The 24,808-nt window shown below is 34.0% G+C and overlaps 2 protein-coding genes across 4 annotated transcripts in view; both read left to right on the top strand.

The window, feature by feature from the left end:
* LOC142340004 (uncharacterized) overlaps positions 1 to 17,438 on the top strand; it is a 29,709-nt gene extending 12,271 nt beyond the window's left edge. Inside the window, exon 4 of the mRNA XM_075390397.1 lies at positions 17,114 to 17,438. Within this exon, the coding sequence (XP_075246512.1) occupies positions 17,114 to 17,328 (215 nt within the window). The 3' untranslated portion in view covers positions 17,329 to 17,438. The remainder of the gene's footprint in view (positions 1 to 17,113) is intronic.
* A 5,897-nt stretch (positions 17,439 to 23,335) lies between these two features.
* LOC142340003 (uncharacterized) overlaps positions 23,336 to 24,808 on the top strand; it is a 37,416-nt gene continuing 35,943 nt past the window's right edge. Inside the window, exon 1 of one of the 3 annotated variants that reach the window (XM_075390393.1) lies at positions 23,336 to 23,351. The gene's annotated coding sequence lies outside the window, so the exon portion shown is untranslated. Of the gene's footprint in view, positions 23,352 to 23,408; positions 23,420 to 23,639; positions 23,655 to 24,808 lie in introns of those variants that run through there. The other 2 variants (XM_075390394.1, XM_075390391.1) reach the window with 2 other exon arrangements.

The following is a 24,808-nucleotide window of genomic DNA, read 5'->3' as shown; positions in this document are numbered from 1 at the left end:
CTGTTAGACTATAGAACTGCTTTAAAATTGGGTATGCTGTTTGGTGGTATTTATCGCGTCCCATATTTTTAGTACTACGTTTCACTGTATTCGTGTTCTCAGAAGGTTATGGTAGAAAATATTCTGAGACACGATCTTTTAGGTTGTGTAGCGGTGCCATTACAAAGTTATAGTCCCGTGAATTGAATGGCATTTCAGACCAATTACGATAACTTAATAGTCGATTTTAGTTACTGTTATGTGGGTTATTCAGTGTTCGGGGATCTTTGTCCTGAAACCATATTGTTTCCATTACTGTTGTTGTTGGTGATTGTTCGTCAGTGGATTGGTGGAAAAATGATTTCCTACTGTTGCTTCGGGGCGTTACGACGTACGGGAATCGTAGATTGTTCGGTCTTATATGTGATGGATATCTATGTGATGGATATCTATTTGATAAACATTGTTGAACGTGATATTGCGGTAATTCGTTTTCGTTATCGTTAGGTGGAGGTGGTCGTACTGGTGGTGGATAGTTAGGTAGAGGTGGCGATTGGTATACTGTATTTGGCGTATTATTTATTCCATCGTTACGTGCTCTGTTATTCTGGTAACTATGTACGTTAGTACTGGTTCCTTGTTCTGTTACGTTATTATTTGTTCTGTTATAAAAGGAATCTTGATTACGTTTGTTTTCTGTTTGTTTTTTCCTAGTAACTTGTTCCTTTATAACCTGTGCAATTTCTTTCGGTGTTGGCTGGTTCAACGCCGTTAGTGTGTGTTGATCGGAAGTGGCACATTCCACTTCGACTCTCATAGTTGTTATCCGGTCCTGTGGGTTATCAAAACGATCGTCTGTCTGCGTGGTGCAATCAGAGGCGTTGTCGCGTATTGTTCCTGGACTTGAACGTTCTAATTCTGAACTGAGCTCTCCTTCCTCAACATCGTAGCTGAGGGGCAAATCTGCTCGGTGTGGAGTCTCGGGCTCATAGTCCATTTTGTTTGCCATATCGTTTCTTGTTTGCTGAAAGGTAATTCAATTTGTTACATTTAATTAACTTTGTATTAATTACAATTGATTGTTACAGATTTATATATGAAACGTTGTTCATTTAGTTTGTTACAAACACACTTGTTATCAGTGGTATCTTTGTTACTCTCTGTTATACAATTGTTATTATTCATTTGTCAGTATTATGATTTATGTATACAATGTCCATTCATATTCGTACAGGAATATGTACCTGTGGTGAATTGGTTAGTACCATTGTTTTACTTATATATGTATGTTATATTGCAAGGAATAGGAAGTTTACATGTATTTCTCGAATGTATCAGATGTGTTAAGTATAAATATAGGAAAATACATAAAATATGGGTGGCGGGTGTATTGGAATTTAAATTAGGATAAGTAGAGGTATATCTGGCAAGTAAAAATCTCTTTGAAAAAGTATAAAGCATGTTAGTTGTTCATAGCTGAGTACAGGTTTATACTTCATATGTATCTGCCGAATGAGTGTCAAAATATGTTACTTCATTCGTATGTGGTTGGTCATCATTTTTCAGGATGTCTAAACTATGGCTGCGGTTATGCATTTTATTAGCTGCTAGTTTTAACTGATTGAAATCTATTGGTGGGGGGTTTTGTATTTCCATTAGCTTTACTGATGGTATGAGGTTTTGTTGGTTTGTCGATGTAGGTGATGGTTGTGAGATTTCGTATGGTGTTGTTTTACTAATACCCAAAGGAGGTTCATATGAATTTCCATGAAATGTTGATGATTGTTGTTGGATGTTAGGCGCACTAGGGATGGGTGCTATATGTGGTGTAGTGAGCGATGTTGTTTGGGGTGTATTAAAATATACGTTATTCCCTAAACATTGATATGCAGGTGGTGGGGTGATGAGTTGTGGTGGTAGTATGGGTAGTTTGTTTTCAGTTATTGTTTCTAATGGTTTCATTTTCAATGGTTCTTGTTTGTACTTTCGTTCTGGCAATGGTGGTTTTTGTTTCATCGGTGGTGAATCTGTTGATCGTAACTGTAGTCCCTTATCTGTTCTGCGAATAGTTGTATTATAGTGTTTGTAATTAGTATCAATATAATTTTGTGATGGTTTATCGTTATCGATGTGATCTGTTATATGTGTTGAATCTGAATAGTGTCGGCGAAAAGTGTTCTTCCTTGATTTATTATGTCTGGTATAGTGTGAATAATTTTCATCACTATCGTGACTAGTTTCTTCTTCTTGAATTTGTGCTACTAGTTGTGTTAATGTTTGTGAGAAGATACCAAATAATCCTGTTAGAAGTATTTTTGTAATACTAGCTTGTTTGCCAATTGCTTTATGAATTGCAAAAGCATCAGAGAATTTTATTATAAGATTTGTTAAAAATAGTATCACACTAATCATGGCGTACATGATTGCCATTTTTTCTAAAATGCACCTTGGCCAACCAAAAATTGATAATATTTGTTCTTTTAGACATGCGCCGTCAAAAATTTCTTTCCAGTTGACAATGGGTTGGTCGATTTGGAAGTTATATCCATTGATATTTAGATCTTTTAACCATTGTAGTGATTTTTCGTAATTTTTGTATGTTTGTAGTAATCTTAGTTGTTCAAGTTCTAACAATTTTTGCGCATTTGCTGATGTAGCTTCCTGTAATGGTTTTTCGCGGTCTCGCATGTATTCGTATAGTAGATCTCGTTTTCGTTCTTGAATTAATTGTTCTCTACTGTATGTACCACTTTCTATTAAACTTGCTTTACTAAACATGTTGTTTAGTACTATTTCTTCAGGTGAAATAGTATTCAGTACTGTTTCGACTTTTACCGGGTATGGTGTGACTCTGTATCTTGCTGTTCCTTCAGTGTCTATTGATATTAATTGATCAAAGTTACTGTGTGAACATGGGACATTCTTCGCCCATAAGTATGTTTGTCGTGTTAGCTGGTGTACGTATTGTACTCTGTTTTTGTATAGAATTGGTATTTTATCATAATATTCGCGTGTTTGTGGTACATATAGGGGTGATGATTTTTTCGCGCATTTGTACATTTTCATTACATTTACTCCTTCGTGTTTGACAAATTTTGATCTGTCTCCAGTGAGGATATATCCTAATAGCGGAGTGTTCTTTTGTACTTGTGTTAATGTTAATTGTCGGAGGTTTCTAGTTTGTTCGCAAATTTGTGGATAGAATTCTTTAGCTTGTAGACTTATTCGTGAGTAAATGTTACTCATGTAAAGGTCCATTTTCATGTTCGAATGTGTGTTTTCGTTTACAAAACCATAGTAGTATTGTTTGTTATCTTTGTCTTCATATCGTGTACGTTCTGATATTATTTGTTCCGGTTTTTTTCTGATAAATTTTTCATCGTCAAATTTATCTTTCTTTCTTGTCACTTTTTGTCCAGTATGCATATCGAATCCGTATTTGTAGATGATGTATATATCATCATATTCTGTTTTGTGTAATGGTTGCAATGAACCGCACTCGCGTTCGACGAGTGGAAATACTTCGAATCTAGTAGCGATGGTGTCTGTTTTGTTTAATTTTATTTTTTGTGTTATGTCAGGTTGTTGGACTGTTGTCCATTCAGCGTTTGTTTCTATCCAATATCTATCTTGGTACTTTACCATGAATGCATCAAATCTAATTAGTTCAAAGAGTTGACAATGTGTTTGTGGTTCCCATACTATTGTTGCTTTTGTTAATGGTGTTGGGAGGCATCCTCCTTTACGGAGATCGCAGGGTAGTTTTGTTCCCATATATGATATTTCTTCGTTGTCTAGATTTAGTATTAGTGATACCTCACGTATTTCTAGTGTACAGTCTAGTATATCTATTCTGTTCTGTTTTCGTGGTCCTTTCATGCAATTTGATTGTGCATTTTCAATTGCGCTTGGTATCCACATTGGATTTGTGTAATCATAAACTATCCGTCCGTATGGCAGTACCAAAGGGGTATTCATATCGAATTGTATTCGATCTTGCATTTCTTCAATCTTTTTCTGAAGTGGTGGATTAGCGATATAGTTGAATGAGATAATACATCTTGTTGGTTTATATCTTGTGTTCTCTCGAGAAGGTTTATTCTAGCGAGTTCGTTTCGAACCTCATCCGGGTCTAATATTTTTGTTCTTTGTGCGTCTGAAACGTAATAACTTGGTCTATTTGCTCTAATGTAGTCGGTGTGTTGTGAACACCATTCTACGCGTTCTCTAATAGTTCCTGCAAATGCGTATGCTTTTATTTCTACTGCTTGTGCTTTTGATAATAATTGTACTTCTGTTTTTGTCATATCAAGATCTGATGGTTTGATTTTACATGTACTAATTTTGTTTAGTTCGTAGTATTTAACATTTGTGATTTCTTCTGCATCACAGTCATAGTGTTCTAAGAATATATCTTGTGGTCCTGTTGCGGAGCCGTTAATATTTTGTCCGGTTAATTCTACAAAGTCTATTTGTGTTTGTCTTTTTTGTCTTTTATTGATCATTTCAAATTTGTTTAATAAGTTATCTGTTAATTGTTCTTTGTAGAAATTCCAATTTCGTGTCCATTTATCAATAGTGATTTCCCACATGGCTTCGTAGTCTGAACTGTTTTTAAATTTTTCAAGTTCTTCGATATCGGTGTTATAATTTAAGTATTGTGTTTTATTGGTATTATTGAATATATATTGTGTATAGTTACTATAATTGTGTTTGTTCTGTCTGTTTGTCTTTGCATACGTTATATTGCGTGTTTTGTTTCTATTTTCAAAGTTTTTGATATGTACTTTCATTCTTTCGTTTATGCTGTCATTAATTCTTTGTTTGACTGTGTTATTTATTCGTTTTTCCAGTTCTATTTGTGATTCTATTTTCATATAAATATACATTATTATTAATAATAGTTTTAATATTATAGCTTTCAATTGAAGCGAAATGTGTATGAGAGACCTGTATGTGGGTTAAAAAATGTTGCAAACCCTAAAGTTTGTTTTGTATATCTATCGAATTTGTATATAAATTCAATGCAGATGAAAGGTGCTGGGATTGTGGTCGTGACTATAGATGGTGTTGTAGCGTGAAATGGATGATTAAAGATAGTGTTATATTTTATCGTTGTGTTAAATTTAAGTTCGAGAGATGGTGTTGCTAAAACGTTAAGTGCTGCGTTGCGTTGGCGATGTGTGAGATTTAAACTGTTTATTAGTCTATTTTTTGACCAATTAGTAAGTGTATCACCAAGATTGGTAGTTCCGTATAACGGCGGGGGTGGATTCCAAGTTTTGTGGTCTAATGGGAAGAGATATGTATGTCCATTTGTTCTACTTTGAGTTGGGGTTACAATTAAGTATGGGGGTAGATCGAATTCGTACTGGATGGCTTGAGGGTAATCTAATGTCGGGTACGAATGATGATGGGGATAATGCTGTATTTCTCGGAGGTTGCAAGGTATTTGGAATTTCGACTCTTGGTAAGCTTACTGATGTATTTGATGATGATGTTTGATTTGTTCTCAATGGTGGTGTACTTGTACTTGCGGATTGTGGTGATGTTGCTGACCAAAATGATCTATTAGGTGACTGTAATGGTTGTACTCGGAAGTGTTCTTGAACAAAATTTTAGTCTTGTCTCTGTGAAAATATTGGGGGTAAAAATAGATTTGCTCTTAGTTCGGATGGTGTTGGTGTATGATCTGTACTAACACTTGAGTGTTCACTTGGTGAACTGATACTAAAACTGTGTAATGTAGGTGTTGCTGTTCTACTTGGTGGTTCTGAGTGTCCTGTTTCTAAAGGTCTTATTATATTAGATTCTATGTCTGTTGATCCATATGAGACTAATGTTGAGTCTTGTGTTGGAAATGATAATGACGATCGACGTCGTGCTCTTAGAAGTTCTCTTCTTTCCGGTCGTTCCGTCGTACAGTATACGGGTTTTCGTTATCTGGGTTTAAAGTATCATCAATTTCTGGTGAAGTTGGAATAATTGTTAAGTCTGTGATTTCGTTATGCTGTGGTCTTTCTGGGTGATTGTTACTTTGATTATTGCTTGACGATGCAATTTTTGCGGGCTATATGTTATGCTCCTGAGCCAGGTCCGTGGGGTGGGAGGTTAATGAATGGTGGTTGTAAAATAATGAGTGGTGTTAATTCTTGTCCTGGTGGGTGTGTTTGTGCTCCTAGGTTCGATATCCAAATTTCGTTGTAACCTAGTCTGAGATTTAATTGATATATTATGACGTTACCGTATAATTGAGTATTTTCTGGAAATCCTATTTGTAAGTAGAATTTTTGTGAGTGTAGGGTTTAGTAAATGGATTCTTCAATAACAGGAATAGGATCAATTTTTATGAAAGCAGAAAATATTCTTTTAGACTTAAACACATACGTATGAAAAAGTAAAATATAAGTGCAATTTTAATAAATTTAAATATTTCGAGTTCTATGATATCTATATTGGATTTGCATATGTGGATTATATAAGAATTCATTTCATTCATGAGGTGTTTTTATTTTACGGGTGGGCTTGCATAGACGACTCTACGATTCCGTACGACTTCAGTTATGGTGGCTATAGCTAGGAACTTCGAAATAACTTCGATAAACGGTATTAGGAAGATAGTTAAGAAAAAAAGTACTTTACATAATAGTAAATATGTTGCTATTAATGCTTCTGTGAAATCAATTTTTGAAACTATTGTATTTGTACTTGTTTTTAATTTGTTCGTGGATGTTAGTGTGATTGTTAGTGCAAATTGGACACAATGCTCCACTGGACAGTTACAGTTATTTACTGTTGTAACTGACACTTAACGGTGCCGCACTATCAAATATTGTGAAAGTTTCAATGATATATGACTATAACAATGAGTGGTATCATTACAGTTGTTACTTTTTTGTTCTGTCGTCAATGAGGTGTATAATTTCCTTTTTTAAAACTACAAGGAAAACTGTGTGTAACTGGTTTAAGTTGACCCACTCTCTAGTATTAATTTGTTGTTTCAGTGTTTCAAATTCTGTGATTGTTTCAGTACACGGTGCTGTGTTTTTGAGTAAATCAAAGTGTTTTTCTCCCCAAAAGAGTTTTATCTCTTGTCCAGTTTTTGTTGTTCCTTCTATGAAAAAGAGATAATTTTGAGTTGATACTTTACAGTTTGTTAGTTTAACGCTATCGTCATCAAAATGTATATGACTGCCAGATGGGTAGTCAAATTCAATAAAATCGTCTATTTGGACTGATATTTTTATGACAAGTTGGTTCTTATTGAATGAATTCAAAAATTCTGAGACTGACACCATAGGTCGTATTTCGTTACGATGGTGACTATAATGATGTATAAGTCTTTCTGAAATGAAATGAAGATAATTCAGTTTACCTGGTTTGTCGAATCGTCTTATGTAGAAAGTTGATAAGGATAAGATAGAATTTTTAAAGCAGTTTATACAAAATTACTCTGAATGTTTTCAGGAATTACTGAGAATTGGATGTTGAAGAAATGGTTGATATTCTGTTCTGATTGAGAATGGGGCAAAAAATTATTTATGAAATTCTGACTTGGTCGAGAATTGTCTCTACAATTGAGAATCGGTGATGAGATTTTGTTGAGGTGGAATTTTGAATTTAAGATTTTGTGAGTTAGAAACAGAGTTTTAGTTAGAAATTATTTAAGTTAGTTTTAACTTTTATTATCAGCTTAACTGAAATGAAGAAATTTTTCTGATTTGAGAGAGGTTGTGATTTGTACAAGACAAAATCGGAGTACAAGACAAAATCGGAGGTTAATCGGTTGTATATACATATAAAGCAGTGTATTGTGAATATATGAAATATGATGCACGCACCGTGCAGTGTGACATTTGGTGAATGCGTGTTTTTATCATAAAGAGTGAAAGTGTATTCACAGAAGTAGTGAATGTGTGTTTGTATTGCTATGTGATTTGCGGCAGTTTAATGTATTGTGTATTTATTTTCCTTTTCTATGTATTAGCCAATGCACTGTTTAATTGAAATTGAAATTTCCTGTTGTGTTTTAGATAGTGGATTTGTGTGTCAATGCGAGATGTGTTCTGGCAGAGATGTGTGTAAAAGACTTGTTATGTTTACGTACGGCTGTTATACGATTTGTTGTTATACGATCTGTATAATCAGTTATTAAATTATGTGTCTGCTGATGCAGCACTTCGTCATTGCACTTTCTTATTACACTGTTGTTATTATTTGCACATTGCCCGTGTAATCAAAGATGTTATATCGACCGAGTAGGAAGTAATTCCTGTTGTAAGTAGGGAGTTCCATAAATTACTTGTTTCTTTCCTTATCATAAACGAGGAAATTATTTAAAAGAGAAAGTTATTTCGTGTTAAGTTGAGGAATTTATTCTATTTTTAGTTTCCATATTTATTAAAAGGATGTTACCCCTCTAATTGTTCAGTTCGTTTTTCCTTTTTGTATATGTCTCTTTGTTGAAGGAAAAATAGCATCAAAGTGTTAGTATTAGAGTGTTGATAAACAGAGTATTATAGTCATAATGATGACAGTCAGAATGTTAGTATCTACATAATATCTATTCCAATTCGTGAATCCTCGATCGTGGAGGATATTGTTATTGTGGATTAATTTGTTGTTTGAATTTTGTTATTTGGTTTATTTGTTTATTGTTTTTACTTCAATTAACTTCAAAAGCGTCTATTCCAGTTCCAAGCCTGTGAACATCAAAATACTGTTTGTTATTTGTTTTATTGTGTTTTGCTATTTTGTTTATATGAAAAAACGTTTAGAATCTTTAGTGGTTGGTATCATAACCAGTTTGTGTTAGAATAGTGTGTGTTATTTTGACTTATATTGTTTTATTTGTTATTTGATTTATGTGGTGACGGCTAGTGTTCACGTGTAGTACAGGAGATGGATGTGTCATGAGGTGGATTGAAGATGATGAATGACAGCTAGTGAAGATTGTGAATTGAGGCGTTCAAGAAGATGTTGATGATGAAGAAAGGAGATGTTGATGACGAAGAAAGTATTCACTATTTTGTTATAATTATTTATTTATCGTTTGTTACCATTGAAGGTGTTAATACGTGTGTGCCTAGTAATTTGAAAGTTATAATAGATCTGGTGAGATCGATCTGGTGAACAAGTGATATTCCGAGGTTTGTTATAATGTATGTTTTAGGGGTTAGGGTTTGAGTTAGGTGTATTTGTTATTAACACTTTCCAGATTGATTGATGTGTTTTGTACTCTTTGTGTGTTATTATTATTATCGTTTTAATAAAGATGTTCTTTTTTAATAACCTGGTTTGTTTGTTTCGGGGGTACACACACAGGTTCGGGTTAGGGAAGTGTGTTAAAGTAGAAATACTGCATGTATTTAGGTAGCAAGTTATACTGGTACTGGGTATATTTAGGTACATGTTAATCTATTACAGAGCTGGGGAAATACGTTGTGCTCTTTATCAAAATAGGTAGACATAAATATGATTCATAAATAGTATAGATTGTAGAGTAAAATATATATATAACATAATGTATAAATGATAGCTTGTAGGGTAGTCCGTTTAATGACTATTATTAGTAGTAATATTATAATTATTTTTAATGAATTATATATTTATTAATATTATTTAATTATTTATTACTATTTTAAGTTTTACTATTGTAATGTGACCTTCCTTTTCCGAAGGTTATATGGATGTGTATGTTTTGTATCCGGGTTGTGGATATCTTTTTGAATGTAAGTTGATGTGTTTGGTTGTTTTAGTGTTGGTATTTCTTTTGTTAGGAGATAATTTTGTAGTTCTAATTTGATATGTTTTTCTTTTGGATAGTATGGTACAATGTGATTTCTGTGTATTGTTATTTGTTCTTTATTGTTGTCTTTTAAGATGTACGTTGTTTCGGTTGGTTTATCAATAATCAAATATGGTCCTGTTTTAAGGGGTAATAGTTTTTTCGATACTCCCTCAATTTGTTGTTGATTAGTGACTAATACAAAAGTATTTTTCTCAAGGGGTTTTGCTGTTCTAAATCGAATGTTCATTTCATTGGTTAACTTCTTTCTGTTTTGAAGAATTTTTTTTATATTTTGGTATGTATCGTTGTAGTGTTTTTCTTTGTCTAGGAACCATTTTGCGAATGTTCCTTTTGCAATTTTAGGCTGGCTGAAATGGTTTTCCAAGTGTGTATGTGTAGGTTTTGTGTTACATGCACTTTTATCCGATAGGTTGCAATTACCCATCTCATCCGTTGTTGTTCCGAGTTTTTTTTTCGTTGGTTTTCTCGGTTATTGATTGAAAACGACTTCGTAAGGTGACATGCCTAGTCGTGTTTGATATTGTGTGTTGTACGCGTATGGGAAGAATTATGCCTTTCGTGACCAATTATTGTACTTTTCATTTAGTAATGTTCTGATGAATTGTCCAATTATTCTATTTGTCCCTTCCACTAATCCGTTTGTCCAAGGTGCATATGTTGTGCTTGGTTTAAACTTTTCTTTGAAGTAATTGCATAAATGTGTTAATTCTGTATCGATGTACTCAGATCCGTTGTCAGATTGTATTTCTTCGGGTAGTCCGAATTTCATGAACCAATGTTCAAATAAGGCTGTAAATGCATAGTGTGCGTTGTTTTTTGGTGCACACATTATAATAACATAATGTGAAAATGCGTCAACTATGACAAAGATGTAGTTATTTCCTTCTGATGTAGGGTAAATTGCTCCTTTTGTAACTATCATTATCATTTCGTTAAAGTAAGTTTTTGTCGGTGCTAGTTGTTCTTGTTTACTTTTCAATTTTGTGTTCGCAAACACTTTGTTTGTTTGACATTGTATACAATCTGCAATTAGTATTTTTATCCAAGTTTTAAGGTTTGGAAAATAGTATGCTACAACTTTTTCAAACTCGTTTTGGGTTAAGTGTGAATGTTGAAAATCGAACATTTGAATAAATTCTTTTTCTGATTTTTTGTATTTATTAAAGTTAAATTTGCATGTGAAATTTGGTTTTCTTTCGAATGTTGCTACTTGTTCAATTGTTTCTTTGTCTTGTATGTTTAGTATTTCGTTGATATCATTTTCATTTTCTTATGTTAAGTGATATAATGCTGTAAATAAGTCAATGGAATTAGTCTGATACATTTCTTCGTTCTGTTTTCTGAACGCAAAGTTTTGATACATAAAACCAATTAAACCTTCGTTAATTGTTATTTTTGTGTTGATTTTTATTGACTAAGAATATGTCCAAGAAGTGTTCTTTTTCTGTTGTAAGATCTTTTATATCCGTGAATGATAGATTGTGATACTTGTTAATTGGTTCGAAATAGTAGTTTGAACTATAAATTGCTTTTCCGTTTGACTTTTCCATTTGTCTGAAGATGGGTATCGGAAATGTTATGCATCTATGTTGCTCTTGTTCGAGATAGATTGATTCTTTTTTATAAATGGGATATAATCTAGAGTAGTAGGGGTATCCTTTTGTACTGTTCATGAAGAATGTAATGTCATTATCTAGAATTGTGTTAGTGTTTATTGTTAATTTGTTCGTATTTACATTTATTGTTTCTATATATTCCTTGAGGAATGGAGTTCCAAGTGTGTTGTGATTACATTGAGTAACATAAAAATGAATGTTAAAGTTGCGTTGTATTTTATTTCTGTTGTTCGATATTCTATCCGGTGTTAGATTTAATATTATTGTTCCAAATGTTTCTATGGTTGTATTATTTGCTGCTGTTATTGTTTTGTTTGCTCGTTCGAGATGTATATCAGAGTTGTTGTATTTTATTTCATTCCAGGTGTCTTCGTTTAAGAGGTTTAATGTTGCTCCAGAGTCCAGTTGAAAATCAATTTCCAATACTGGTTTTTGTTTTGTAAAGTCTTGTTCGAATTTGTTACACTGATACATTGGTAGTATCCATGTTGGGTTACTTTCTAGTGTATTCACTATAGTATTTCATGTGTCTTCGTTCGCGTTGTAAAATTTGTCAAGTATTTATTGATCTTCATTTGATGATTCGGATGTGTATTCGTATTCATCAATGCCAAGTGGATCTTCGTTTTGTCTATCTGTCTCTATATTATTTATTCTGCCTTTATTGTTATTATTGTTATATTTGTTTCCATCTGTTCTTCCATCTTTTGATTGATGTCTGTTATTTTGTTCTCGATGTGACGAATTTCTTCTATCATTTCTATTGTTATTGTTTGAATAATGTCTGTTATTGCTATTTGATCTTTGTCTGTATCTATCAGTTCTATTTGAATCTCTGCTATCAAATCTTTGTCTATTATAATTATTATTACTATTATTATTAATTCTGTTATACGGTGATTGGTGTCTTGATTGACTGCGATTTGTGTATCTTGAGCGTGATCTACTACTGTTATATCTATTAACATTATTGTTTCTGTTGTAGCTGTTTGTTCTACTTCTATTGAAATTGTTTCTATTGTAACTTGTATTTCTATTGTTATATTTGTTATTCGAGTCACTGTTTTTTTGATAATTTGACATATTATTGTAGTTATTTCTTGATTGTGGTCCATATGGTGTTCTGCTTCTTGAGCTGTTGTACACTGGTAATGTTGATGGTAGTTGTCTTCTATTGACATTGTTAGAGTCGATTCTTCTATTCGGTAAATTTTGATTATTTCTCTTGTGACCATAAAATGATTTTTCTTTTGGTCTTGGTATGCTTTCTCGTCGTGGTCTTTTACAGCATCGGCCTTTTGTGTGACCATGTGAACTACAGTAACTACAAAATAGTGCAAATTTTGGTCTTCCTTTAAAATTTTTTCTATCGTATGTGTTATTTATTCCATTTAGAACGTTACAGATCGTTCCTTCAAATTGTTCCAAGTCGTTTTGACTCAGGTCGTTTATATTATTACAAGCTATGTTCATTTGTTTTAAGTCATCATTAATGTTATTTGTAGTTTGGTTAATTTCATATAATCGTTTATGATTGTTCGTTATTGTTCTTGTTAAGTCCATTTGATCTATTTTGTCAACTAGTGCTTTGAATGGCATTTCTGATTCTCTTGGTGTTTGTTTACGGTTTGCCTGTTTTTTCAAAGCTGCCGTTTTTAGTTAATTATCCAAACATCTTATGAATGTTTGATTCATTACACTATTTCTATAATCTTCTGTATATAGTGAATATGCTGTTTTGACAAGTCTTTCTATTCTCAGAGCAAGTGACCGTAATGATTCGTTTGTTTGTTTTTGTAATTGTTGTAATACTATTTTTGCTTGTTGTTTTGATTTTTCTGAGTCGAACTTATCTGAGAATTTTTTGCAAAATGTTTCCCAATCCAATTTGGTTTTACTCGGAAGAGTTGAATACCATTTATGAGCTGGACCTTGTAGTGTGTGTAATATTAAGACTGCTCTTTTTACTTTCCATTGGTGGTGTCCTGGTTTGTTTACTGGTTCTATGTCACTGCTAAATATCATTGCTGCCACTATACTGTTTAGATATTCTTCGACAGTATATGCTGGATCTGTGCCATCAAATGGTCTTATTGTCGTTGGTACTGAACCACTACTTATGTTTTGTTCAATTTGTGGTTTTTCGTTTATATTCATTGATGTTAATTGTTTATAGAATGGTAATGGAGGTTCTGTTACCGTTGTTTCTCTTTCTTCTGTTGTATTTGAATTTGTAGTACTTGGGGTTGATCTTCGTGTTCTAATTTCGTGTCTGTTGTTTTGTATATTATTGTCTTCTACATTTCTGTTTTCTGTTCGTGTATTGTATTGTATATTAATGTCATTTATCGTTCTTTCGAATCTGTTAAACATTGATTGTAATGCTTCATCTTGTTTTCTTTCCATGTTTTTGTTTATTTGTCTAAATTTGTTTTCTATATTGTCTATTAATTTATTTGTATGATTTGTTACTTTTTCTGTGATTTCGTCTTTTAGATCATTATAGTTGTACATTTGTTGTTCCCAATGTAAATTGTGATTATCATTGTTTTCGTTTAGTGAGCTTACATATGTATTGTTTCTAATATAGTCTTGGTTCATCGTTTGTTGAGTTTTCTTCCTAACTCTCTGATTTACCGTTGGTGGTATCAAATTGCCAAATTTTATTTCTTTTTCTTTTTCATCTGAATCGGAAATATATATTTCGTCTACAACATTTTGTTGGTTTCCGAACAATTTTGAGGTTAGTGGTTTGTCTGGTTTTATCGTTGATTTTTGTTTTGCTTGCAGACTTGTGTTTACTTGAACGTCTTTTGGTGTTGACGTAGTTGTAAGTGTTTTTGACAGGCTAAACGATGAGGAAGCCAGTTGTCCTTGATCTGTAATTTGTACAAAATCTTCTAGTCCTTGTATGTAATTCATAATGTCTGAACATACTTCTAATGTGCTTTCGAAGTGTGGTGAATAGTACTCACCGTCCCAGATGTCTCTAAGTTCTTCATTTAGATTTTCAATCTCTTCTTGAAATGCTTCTCCAAACTCTATTCATTTTTCGTTAATGTGTTCAAAATTATCTAACCAAAATAAGAATGTAAATTCTGAGATGATTTGAATTATATCAAATGTAGCTGTTTTTAATTCTGTTTTTATTTCAATAATTTTTGTTAACCAATTATCATAATTTAATATATCATTTCTGAGTCTATCGTTTACTGACTTTATTTGTCTTTGTTGTTCGTTCAAATATCCGCTTGTGTTTCGGAGTAATTCGTATGTTTTGTTTGGTATTGCTGTTATTTTTGATCTGTCTTGAGAATCTTCATGTCGTTTCGAGAATGTTTTAAACATATCTGATAATTTTGTTTCTTTTTGAAAATTATAAAACGTTTTCTTGTTTCTTGTTTCATCTGTTAATGTGAATATATAATGTTTGTTAAGTTGGTCTCTACCCAGTAGTTTCACTGGTAGATAATGTGCTAGATAGTTTCTATGAATACTGATTTTTTGTATATGTTTTGTTTCTTTGAAGAAGTTATTCTTCAAATTTATTAGTATTTTGTGTATTGTCTCGCGGTTTTCTAGCGGACAATCATCAGAGATTGTAAACGGTGTTAAGAAATTGTTAGTATTTGTTTGTTGTAGATAACAACTGGCCATTGTTACTAGTGTTTTGTTAGATCTAGAGATTGTTTTGTTCAATTGTTAATTTTTTCGTTATGGAGAATAAAAGATGAAAATTTGTTATTTCAATATAGTCCGGCACTGGTCGCACCAGATAAGACGTGTGCTGAGGTAGGGTTACCTTGAGAGGTTACTCTACTTCTGTCTTATGGTGTTTCAAGAATATAGTCAAATCTTAAGGCTTACCTGACTAACTAAAGTTCTAGATCTCTAGTCTGTTACTCTTCTATCTGAGCTTCAGTAGACAGTGCACCGGCCGCAATGCTAAAGTCTAACGTATATCTCAATACTAAAACAAGAGCGGAGTAGAGAGAAATATACTTTATTATTATATCAGGTATGACTGGTACCGACTAAAGGGGTAGCGTGTTGTGTTACAGGTAAACAGATAAACGGGTAAACAGATAAACATTTAATTGAGAAGGTATTTCCATATTTTCAACCAATCAGGGTTGAGTATTTTAGTTTATATTTATTAACATAAATAAAGTCTCTAAATCCTTTTGTTGGAAGTCAACACTGACTCCAATATGTGTAACTTATGTTGGGAGGGGGAACGCCTTTAGTAGGATTATGATATCGCACTATTAAAGTGTTATTAAAATTAATTTTTTGTTTCGCATGTTTTGCTGCAATGAAAAGGGTTCTCAAGAAGTCGACTAGTTCTGTCAGTTTGTGAGATATTGTTGTGTCGATTTTTTGCCTGCTTTTCTCTCCAAAATGGAGCACAAGTTATTGTGCTCTTGACATTCGCCGGATTGCAAAAGAAAGAGGAACAAAACTCAATGTGTCCTTGACAACCACGTAAAATTGCATTGTGTGCGTTGACTTTGTCAGCGACTATAGCTCACACGCACACACACACACACACACACACACACACACACACACACACACACACACACACACAGACACACACACACACACACACACACACACACAGAGAGAGAGAGAGAGAGAGAGAGAGAGAGAGAGAGAAAGAGAGAGAAAGAGAGAGAAAGAGAGAGAAAGAGAGAGAAAGGGAGCGAAAGAGAGAGAGAGAGAGAGAGAGAGAGAGAGAGAGAGAGAGAGAAAGAGAGAGAGATAGGTGTGGTTGACAACAACCTCATAAAGACTAAATTTTGATCGGGCACAATTGATGCTGATTGAAATTATTGACGCTGCACCTAGATGAGGGTGCGACATATAAAGTGACTGTGGTTAAGCTATATTAGATATTGAGATTCAAAGAAAGTAGACCTCTAACACTATTTGATATATTCAAATGATTTTCCAGATAATGTACATTTGTAATTTTTCCCTTCGTGAACAATTTAATATTAATAAATGGGGCATGGAAGGCTGATCATTGTCGGGGTCAATGGGTCAATTGAAATGCTTTCTTAAGAAAGCTCAGTTCAATTTGCCACAGCAACTATCACTTTATTGCAGGCTCGCGTAAAGATAAATCAGAAGTTTGTCAGATAAAATTACCTGAATTTCATTGAATGTGTGAGGCTGGACATTGGCGGCCAAAGATGGCTGGGTTTGACCATAAGCTGACCAAAATGTTTTGGTCGACAATGAGTTGACCAGAATTGGCGGCTCGCTTAATGAAAATCCTTCATATAGAAGGGGACAGGGAGAGTTCAAATAAAAAGAGCTGGAAGTTAATGAATTCTAAACAGCAATAATATCTAGTCCGGGATGTCTTCACAAAATTTTCACTGTTTTTCTTGAACAAATCCAGTTTGAGAATAACAGCTCGAAAAAAATCAAATCAACATTGAGCTGGAAGTTTGCCTTATTTATCGAAGTCAGTTTTTGTCCGGGTTTCTTGCGAATAAAAATGTTGGGGTTGGATTGGTTCCAAGGTTTAGGTGCGCGACCATTGTCCAGACCATCGCGCGACTCAAGCGTTTCTCAGACCATGTATTTTGGGTCGCACCACGCCACCAGTGTGTGACCCAAATGGTCTGATCAGAGCGGTCTAAAAACCTGGTTTTTTTCGAAAATAGTTTTTTTTATGGGAGGTGTTTTCCAATAGGGGCTCCAAGTGGTGCTTCAATGCCCCAAGCACTGTGGCGAAACGAGACTCAGCCAGGTAATACTGTGGATCGTCGGGATGAGCAGTGCACAGCTCAAAGCCGACCTGGCAAACAGCCAGAGTACTTAGGACTGGATGATTACGAGTGCAACGGAGCACAGCTGCACTATGCTATGTGTCAGAGTGTACTAACTGAAGCTTGGGGGGAGGACTAACTGTGGTTCCCTCTATCCCCCCCCGCACTATGCTTTGCTATACGAGGGAACTGTCCCGTATGGAAGTATTAAATTTGGAGTGGGAGCAGTTTGCTTTTAAGTGGTTATCAGGTGGCACTGAATAAAAATCTTCATTGACTGTTTTTCCAGTTTCATTTAGTTCTTAATTGTTCCCAAGTTGAGCTCATCTTTAAAATTTTTGCGCATGAAAATACCTAGGCAGACCGAAGTGGAAAATGATTCAGATTTAAGTGCGTTAAAATCATGCAAAGACTCAGGTAGACAGAAAAAGTTCATCATCCAGATTTTGCCTCGTTTGTATTTATGAAATACCGGACTTAAAAAAGCTCATGGTGATTTTTTTTTAAAAAAGTGACATTTAGGCTGTCAATCGATTTGCGTCTTTTTTATCTCCTTGTTTATTGGTCTGATTCAAGCAATAATAATTGATTTGTCATATAAATGGGTTATTAATGGTAAAGTGTATGAAGCCTGCTCATAAAGTTTTATCTGCGTTAATGTTTAGTGAATCAGCAATTAAAATTTGTCCTGTTTTTGTTAAAATAATTGAAGCGGTAACTCCACACCTAAGAAAGTTCTGATATAAGAAATCTAATCAAAATATTGCAAAAGTTTCAGAGAGCCTCAAGCTCTCAAAATTTCTACGAGAAAACTTCTGCTAACTCCTCGTAGTAGTTACAGTTGTTCTTTTGTTAATTATCTTATGTCTGTATGGCTCACATTAATTAGTCACCAACAACAAAATATATACATTAACAACAAAAATAACAACAAAAACATCACAATTAGGCAATGTTCCTCTACTTGATGCCAAATCACCATCTCTTTATATATAAAAAATGTTCTGGATGATTGATATTGTGGGAAGCAAGTGGGTTGACTGCTAGTATAGTTCGCTAACAGTATTGATTCTTGATTCTTGCACAGTAATCTAATCTATTCAATTGCAACTGTTTTTTTTAAAGAACAGATGATGGATTTGCAACATCAGTACTGCAGCTAAGCAGTAATTTTTTCATGGTAAAAATCAGATAAAAATCAAATTCAATCATGAGGCAACATATTTGTTCCAGTTTTTGCGATGTGAAACACGCTCAGTGTAGTCTGTATTTGGGTCAAGATTAACAGTGCGAATCGTGCTTATTGAAATTGTATTAGAGTGATGTATTCACGACGCGAAAGCTAGAATTTGGCTTTAAACTCAGGTTTGCTAGTCCCTTGGCTTTTAGTTATGTTGAAATCGAAAAGAACTAGAAACTTGGATCATGAATCCAAAAACAAAAACGTTATCAACAACTGCAAATTTTTACACCCAAGATTGAACAAGCACCAAGAAAAACTAAAAACATGGACCTCAGTCTCATAATTCAGTACTGAATAAAAATTTCATAGTAAATTTTTTATGGTTAGAATTCTAATCATGGCACTTTAGAGACATTTCAAGGTAAAATTCATAGTTAAATTTTGAATTTTTCTGATTAATATAAGTTTCAAGTCTGTGAAGACTGTGAACATTATAACTTTTTTGCTGTTTAGGCAACCTTGCTTCTTTGCTCGTTTTCTTTTATTTTTTTCGTTCTGACCCCAAAAACCTTGGAACACAATCCAATTGCTTTTAAAAAACTAACATTGTTTTTCCAGGTGTCAGACATAAAAAAAGATCATCTCTGATGTTGATATTACATCTTACGATGCCCTTTTTTTATTTGCACACTTTTTTCTTTCTTGTTTCCTTCAATTTTTTTGTTTTGACCCAAACAACCTTGAAACCTAGTGCAATTGTTCTTAAAAAAGCAAGATTGTCTTTCTAGGGGTTAGAAACGAAAAAAATCAACTATGATGTTGTTATTTTCATAATACGATGCCTTTTTTATAAGTATTTGTGCTTTTTGGTCACTTTTTTGGTTCGCTTTTTTTGTAGCGTTATTTGACCCCATATTGCCTTTCTTGGCTTTTTTGACGTCTTTTTTGGCTGCTTTTGAAATTTTTCGGACCAAATTTTTACCTTTTTTTGCTAATTTTGACGTATTTTCGGCTATGTTAGACGTTTTTGTTTTTTTCTGATGCATTTTTCCTGCCTTTTCAGATGTTTTTCGGACCTATTTTTGTCATTTTTTTGGCAATTTTTGACGGTCTTTTTCGGCTTTTTTTACGCTTTATTTGGCTGTTTTCGATGTTTTTTGGACCAAATTCTGACGTTTTCTCGGCTATTTTTGACGTTCTTTGGACCGATTTTTGGAGCTGTATTCAGCTATTTTGACGTTTTTTTTATTTTTTTGAAGTTTTTAGGGTATTTTTGACGTTTTTCTGGACAATATTTGACCTTTTCAAGCTATTTTTGTCGTTATTGTTGGCTATTTTTGATGTTTTTTTGGATTTTTCGACTTATTTTTCTATTTTTGACGTTTGTTCGGCAATTATTGACCTTTTTTAGACGTGCCAAGTCTTGGCCAAGACTTGCATTTAGTCTCGCATGTCTGGGTCAACACTTGCATTTATTGTCGCACGTCCTGGCCAACACTTGCATTTAGACTGGCACGTCCTGTCCAAGACTTGCATTTATACTGACAAGTGTGAAAAAATATGATCATAGCTCTGAATCAGTGCTGATATAAGACTTGCAATTTGACGTGCCCCGTACTGATATTGACTTTCCTTTGGGTCCGGGTAGACAAAAAATTGCAAGTGTCAGAAAGCCTCCAGCTCTAAAAATTTATCACGATAAAATTTCTGAATACACTTCGTTGTAGTTTTAGTTTTGTTATTTCCTTTATGTCTATTTTACTGACATTAATTTGTCATGAGCAACAAAAATAAATGTTCCTCCTATTGTTTCAAAATCATCATATTTTTTCTACAAAAAATGTTCCGGGTGATTAATAGTGAGGGAAGCCAGTGGGTTCGTTGTTAGTATTGTTCACTGACGGTATTGTTACTTGCAGAGTAGTTTAATGTATTCAATTGCAACTGTTTTTGTTGAAAGAACAGATCATGGATCTGCAACTTCAGTATTACAGGTGTGCAGTAATTTTTCCACGGTGAAAGATGTAACAGAAATCAAATTCATTCCAGGGGCAACAATTTCTTGTTCTGTTTTTTTGTGATATTGTACACGCTCAGTGTAGTCTGCATTTGGGTAACGATTCACGGTGAAAATCGCGCTTATTGAAATTGTGTTAGGGTGATGTGTTCGCGGCGCCAAATGCTTGACTTCAACCTAAAATCACGTTTGCTAGCCCCTTGGACTTGGCTATGTTGAAGTAGACAAGAACTGGAAACTTGGATAATGGATCCAGAAGCAAAAACATTATCAACAACTGAACATTAGAATTTCTTACAGCCTAGATTGAGCAAATATGAAGAAAAACTAAGAACCCGGACCTCAGTCTCATAATATTTCAGTACTGAATAAAGAATTCCTTGTGATTTCTACTAGGGCCAGAGTTCTGATCATGGCGCTTTATAGACATTTCATGGTGAAATTCATAGTCAAATTTTGAACTTTTCTGACCATTCATAGCTTCAAATCTGTGAAAACTGTGAACATTATAATTTTTTTGGCTGTATTTGGACTGAACAGTATGAAAAACCATTATCTACCACCGAAACTTGGCGAAAAACTCTTCAAGGATTGTTAAAAATTTTGTCATCGTCATTTTGGTTAAATTAATATTAAAAGTGAATATTGATTACAATACAAAGGATGTACAGAAAAAGTTCAATTGCTTCAAGTGAAACATCAATGGGTGATATTGGGTGTTAAGCGTGACATTGACAAAGCACAGACACTGGCTGTTGCGGGTGACGCTGAGCATTCCCGTTCACATTCTCAGACTTTGATTCAGATAAGATATACTTCTTCTTTTCTAGTTACACTCTCCCATTCCAATTGCTCCGTTCGGCCATAAGGAAATAACATCTTCATGCTCAAAAAACTTTTAACGTTTTTTTTCTAAATTTTCGTTGTAAATACTCTGAACATTATGAAAAACTCACAAAATCATGTACGGCCTATTTTAAAAAACAAAAATGCCCTCTGGTTTTATACTGCACATACATGGCTAACGAAGTACCCTTAGGTCACTCTGATTCAGTGCTGAATTGTCGATTTACTATTGGAATAAACTGATTTAGTACTGAAAGTCTAGGACACTCGGGTCGGAGAAGCATGAAAGAGTCAGTTGGTGCAGCTAAGAACAGTTGGTGCAAAGTGTGTTGATGAGGGCCACGGTTTTAAAATTGGGAGTTTGTGCAAACCTCATTTTGTACCACAGTTTCCTCTTCTCAAAAGAAAACTAGGCTAAGCAAAAGTTGCGTTTTGATGAACGATTTTGCAAGGAAGTTAGCAAAAAATGAACTGGTTATACTAGTATTAATATAATATGTCAAGATAATTTAATTTTCAAAGTGTTCTCGTTACCATTAACATAAGACAACAAGGTTCATTCAGTTTAATAGCTGTCCGAGGCTGATGCGTGCTTCGCCTCTAGCACAGTTAGAGTTCACTGATGGAAAATCAGGAGATATTTATTTGCACAGCAGGAGCATATTGGAGCGACATCGTTCCAAATCTAAATATGTCTTTGGAAAACTTTTACTCCGCGGTTGTGCGTATCCCTTCTTTGAAAGCCGCTCTCACCGCGACTCGTGTAAAAGCGGATGTGCTTGGACGGCCTGTTTGCGAAATTGAGCTGTATTTGCTCGTAGGTTTATTTTTGCTTTCTTGGAAATGGAAGGCTTGGGGGGGGGGGGGGGATACGATCGGGCCATAAAATCTTTATTTAAACTTAAACCGAGTCTTTTGTTATTGTGAACCTCACCGTTACCTTGACTGATATTTTTTATGATTTTAGACAATCATTCGTTTTCTTTGGTGGGGCTGCATGCTTTAGGGGCGTTCGAACTCTTAAAGTTTTTTAAACATTTCATCGTATTAAAAAATACTGACATCATCCTTTCATGTGCGGCATTTTATCTTCTTGCCGCTATCCAGTTTTAGTCGCATATCCGCAACAAGTTTTGCGATTCTGTTTTCTCTAGTTTTTCTGGTACAGGTTTTTCGATCGGCGCTCTGCATAGAAACTCAATGATGTGTTTATCATCTCTGCATTCGAACCTCTTTTTACCATCTCCAGTTTTCCAATTTTCACAAGCATTTTACCCTGTTTATCAATTTTAAATGTGTAACTACTGTCTTTCAATAGCGTTGTCCCGGGAGCTAAGACTCTGTAGATTCTCTTGATTTCTTTCTTTGATAGTCTCTTAGCAGGCATTTTCTTTGCTAGTTTTAGCTCAGGCGGTATTTCAAACCCGCGGAACTATTACTTCTAGATTATCGCTCATCAAGGAAAAGAATTTTGTCTTTGCTTTTTCATGGAATTAATTTTTTTTTAATTTTTACTTCATAAAGTTTCATTGAACAACAATTGTCGAAGCAATGCTTCTTCATCAAACAATTTTACATTTTGGGTGTCCCTTGAAATAAAAGGAATTATTTTTCAACTTTAATTTGATCCTAACAATTTCTTTTCTTTAACAGCTTTTCAATTCCAGCGTTTGAATTTGTCTCCGCGATATATGTTGATGAGTAAACAAAGTTAGCTATGCAAAGAAGAATGTTCGCTTACTTCACATAGCACCCACAAAAATTTGGAGGGTATTATAAAAAAGGAAATGCAAACTGTTCAATCTTTTCAGTAAACATCACAAGTACTACAGGTTTTTCGTTCGTTTGTTGTCCCACTCCAACAGTTGACTCTATTTAACATCAATTCTATGCGGCACTTAGATTTATCTTTTAAATTTGCGCAGATTGGCCAGGTTTGTATGGATGTTTTCGGTTGTACTAATGTTTACAATCTCGCTGCAAATAATTTATTCTCGATCAGTCCAAAATCGGTTAAAATCACTGCTGCGTCACACAAAATTGTATCACATAGATGTTCTAAATACGTTCTTTTGTTTTACTTTGCCTCAAATGCGAGCATAAAAATAAGGAACAGGTGAAAACAGACCAATTCTTGTCTAATGCTGTTCCTCAAAATTACACTGAAACACATTTTTACTATCTGTATTACTCATTCTGTAAATTAATCGACACAATATTATAACACTTCATCGCAGCTGCTTTTGGGAAAGATACCACCCCTTGTTTAATTTATATCAGTTTAATTTTTCCACATTTTTAATTATTCAATAGGATAAAATTATAAAAAATTTGAGCAAATTTTAAATTTTTTTGAGTTGCTTAATTGAACTACTTAATATTTTTTTCATGAATGAGCATTATTGTTTTTTTCAAGAAGGTGAGAAAACAGTATTCTGTTCACGTTGGAAACTTTAATAGAAAAGAGTGTCAAGTCCTGATTTCTAATTTTTCCAAAAAAAATTAAATCATTGTTTTGAGTTTTTCCTACCCTGGCCCATGTTTGAGCATGTGTTGAAAAACTAACAGAATTTCAGATGCAAAAATGCGTTTCCGGCCCGGAAACGCATTTTTGCATCTGAAATTCTGTTAGTTTTTCAACACATCTTCAAACATTCAAAAAATCTCAAATTATATGGGCCAAATCTCGGATTTTAGCGTGACAATTACAGTTGATGATTTGCTTAAATTAAATAACTTCGCAAATACTTCAGCTCTTTTTTCCTCAGAATAACGAAAACCCGCAGTTCAATTATTCTTGTGCATCATTGATCATTTTGACATTCAATTTGATTGTTCTTTCAATTTTGAGCCACTCTATTTTATTTACACTTGCTGCCATATCTATCTTTTTTAAATAATTATTGAGCTGAGCTGCAGAGGTTTACTTGAGGCATGTCTGTTTCATCAGTATGATCTCGCCTTTAAGTTCGGTTATCTTCTAAGTGATATAACTGTGATATGATAATGTTTAAAATTCGTTCTCTATTCTTTCGATTCAAATTTCAGTTGTAAAACTTTTCAAATCAAAATAGCTTCGCAAAGGCGCTTATTCATTTGTGAGCAAACTATAAGAAATTCGCATCTCTAGTCAACCAAAAAACTTAACTGAAATTTGCACCGCGAAATGTGGGGAAAACTGTATCTCAAAGTGCCGATATAATGACATGGCGCAGCAAGCGAACAGTTATTCGCGGAAAACGCCACTTACTGCCCAAATGTTGTTGGAACGCTCAACACAAGTGAAGCTGGCAAAACATGCAAACGGAAATGTAAATTTCTATGAACTGTTCGACAGCAAACCCAACTAAAAAAATGCCATCTGAACCAAAATCCGATTGAACGATAGCAACTCCCACATATGTCTCCAAAAGAGAGGGACAGACCAGAAACAACCAACTAAAAACTCAATGGGAGTTGGAGTGCCAAAAAATAACTGAATTTAGGATTCTCTGTGGTGGGCGATCATAGGACTTTGTAACCAAAAAGATCTGTTACCTCATTATTGAAATTGGTGCAAAAAGTTGTAAACTT

Source organism: Convolutriloba macropyga, chromosome 5, assembly GCF_964194025.1.
Source record: "Convolutriloba macropyga chromosome 5, txConMacr16.3, whole genome shotgun sequence".
Taxonomy (NCBI): domain Eukaryota; kingdom Metazoa; phylum Xenacoelomorpha; order Acoela; family Convolutidae; genus Convolutriloba; species Convolutriloba macropyga.
Note: the sequence above shows the minus strand (reverse complement) of the source record. Positions and strands in the feature narration are given on the sequence as shown.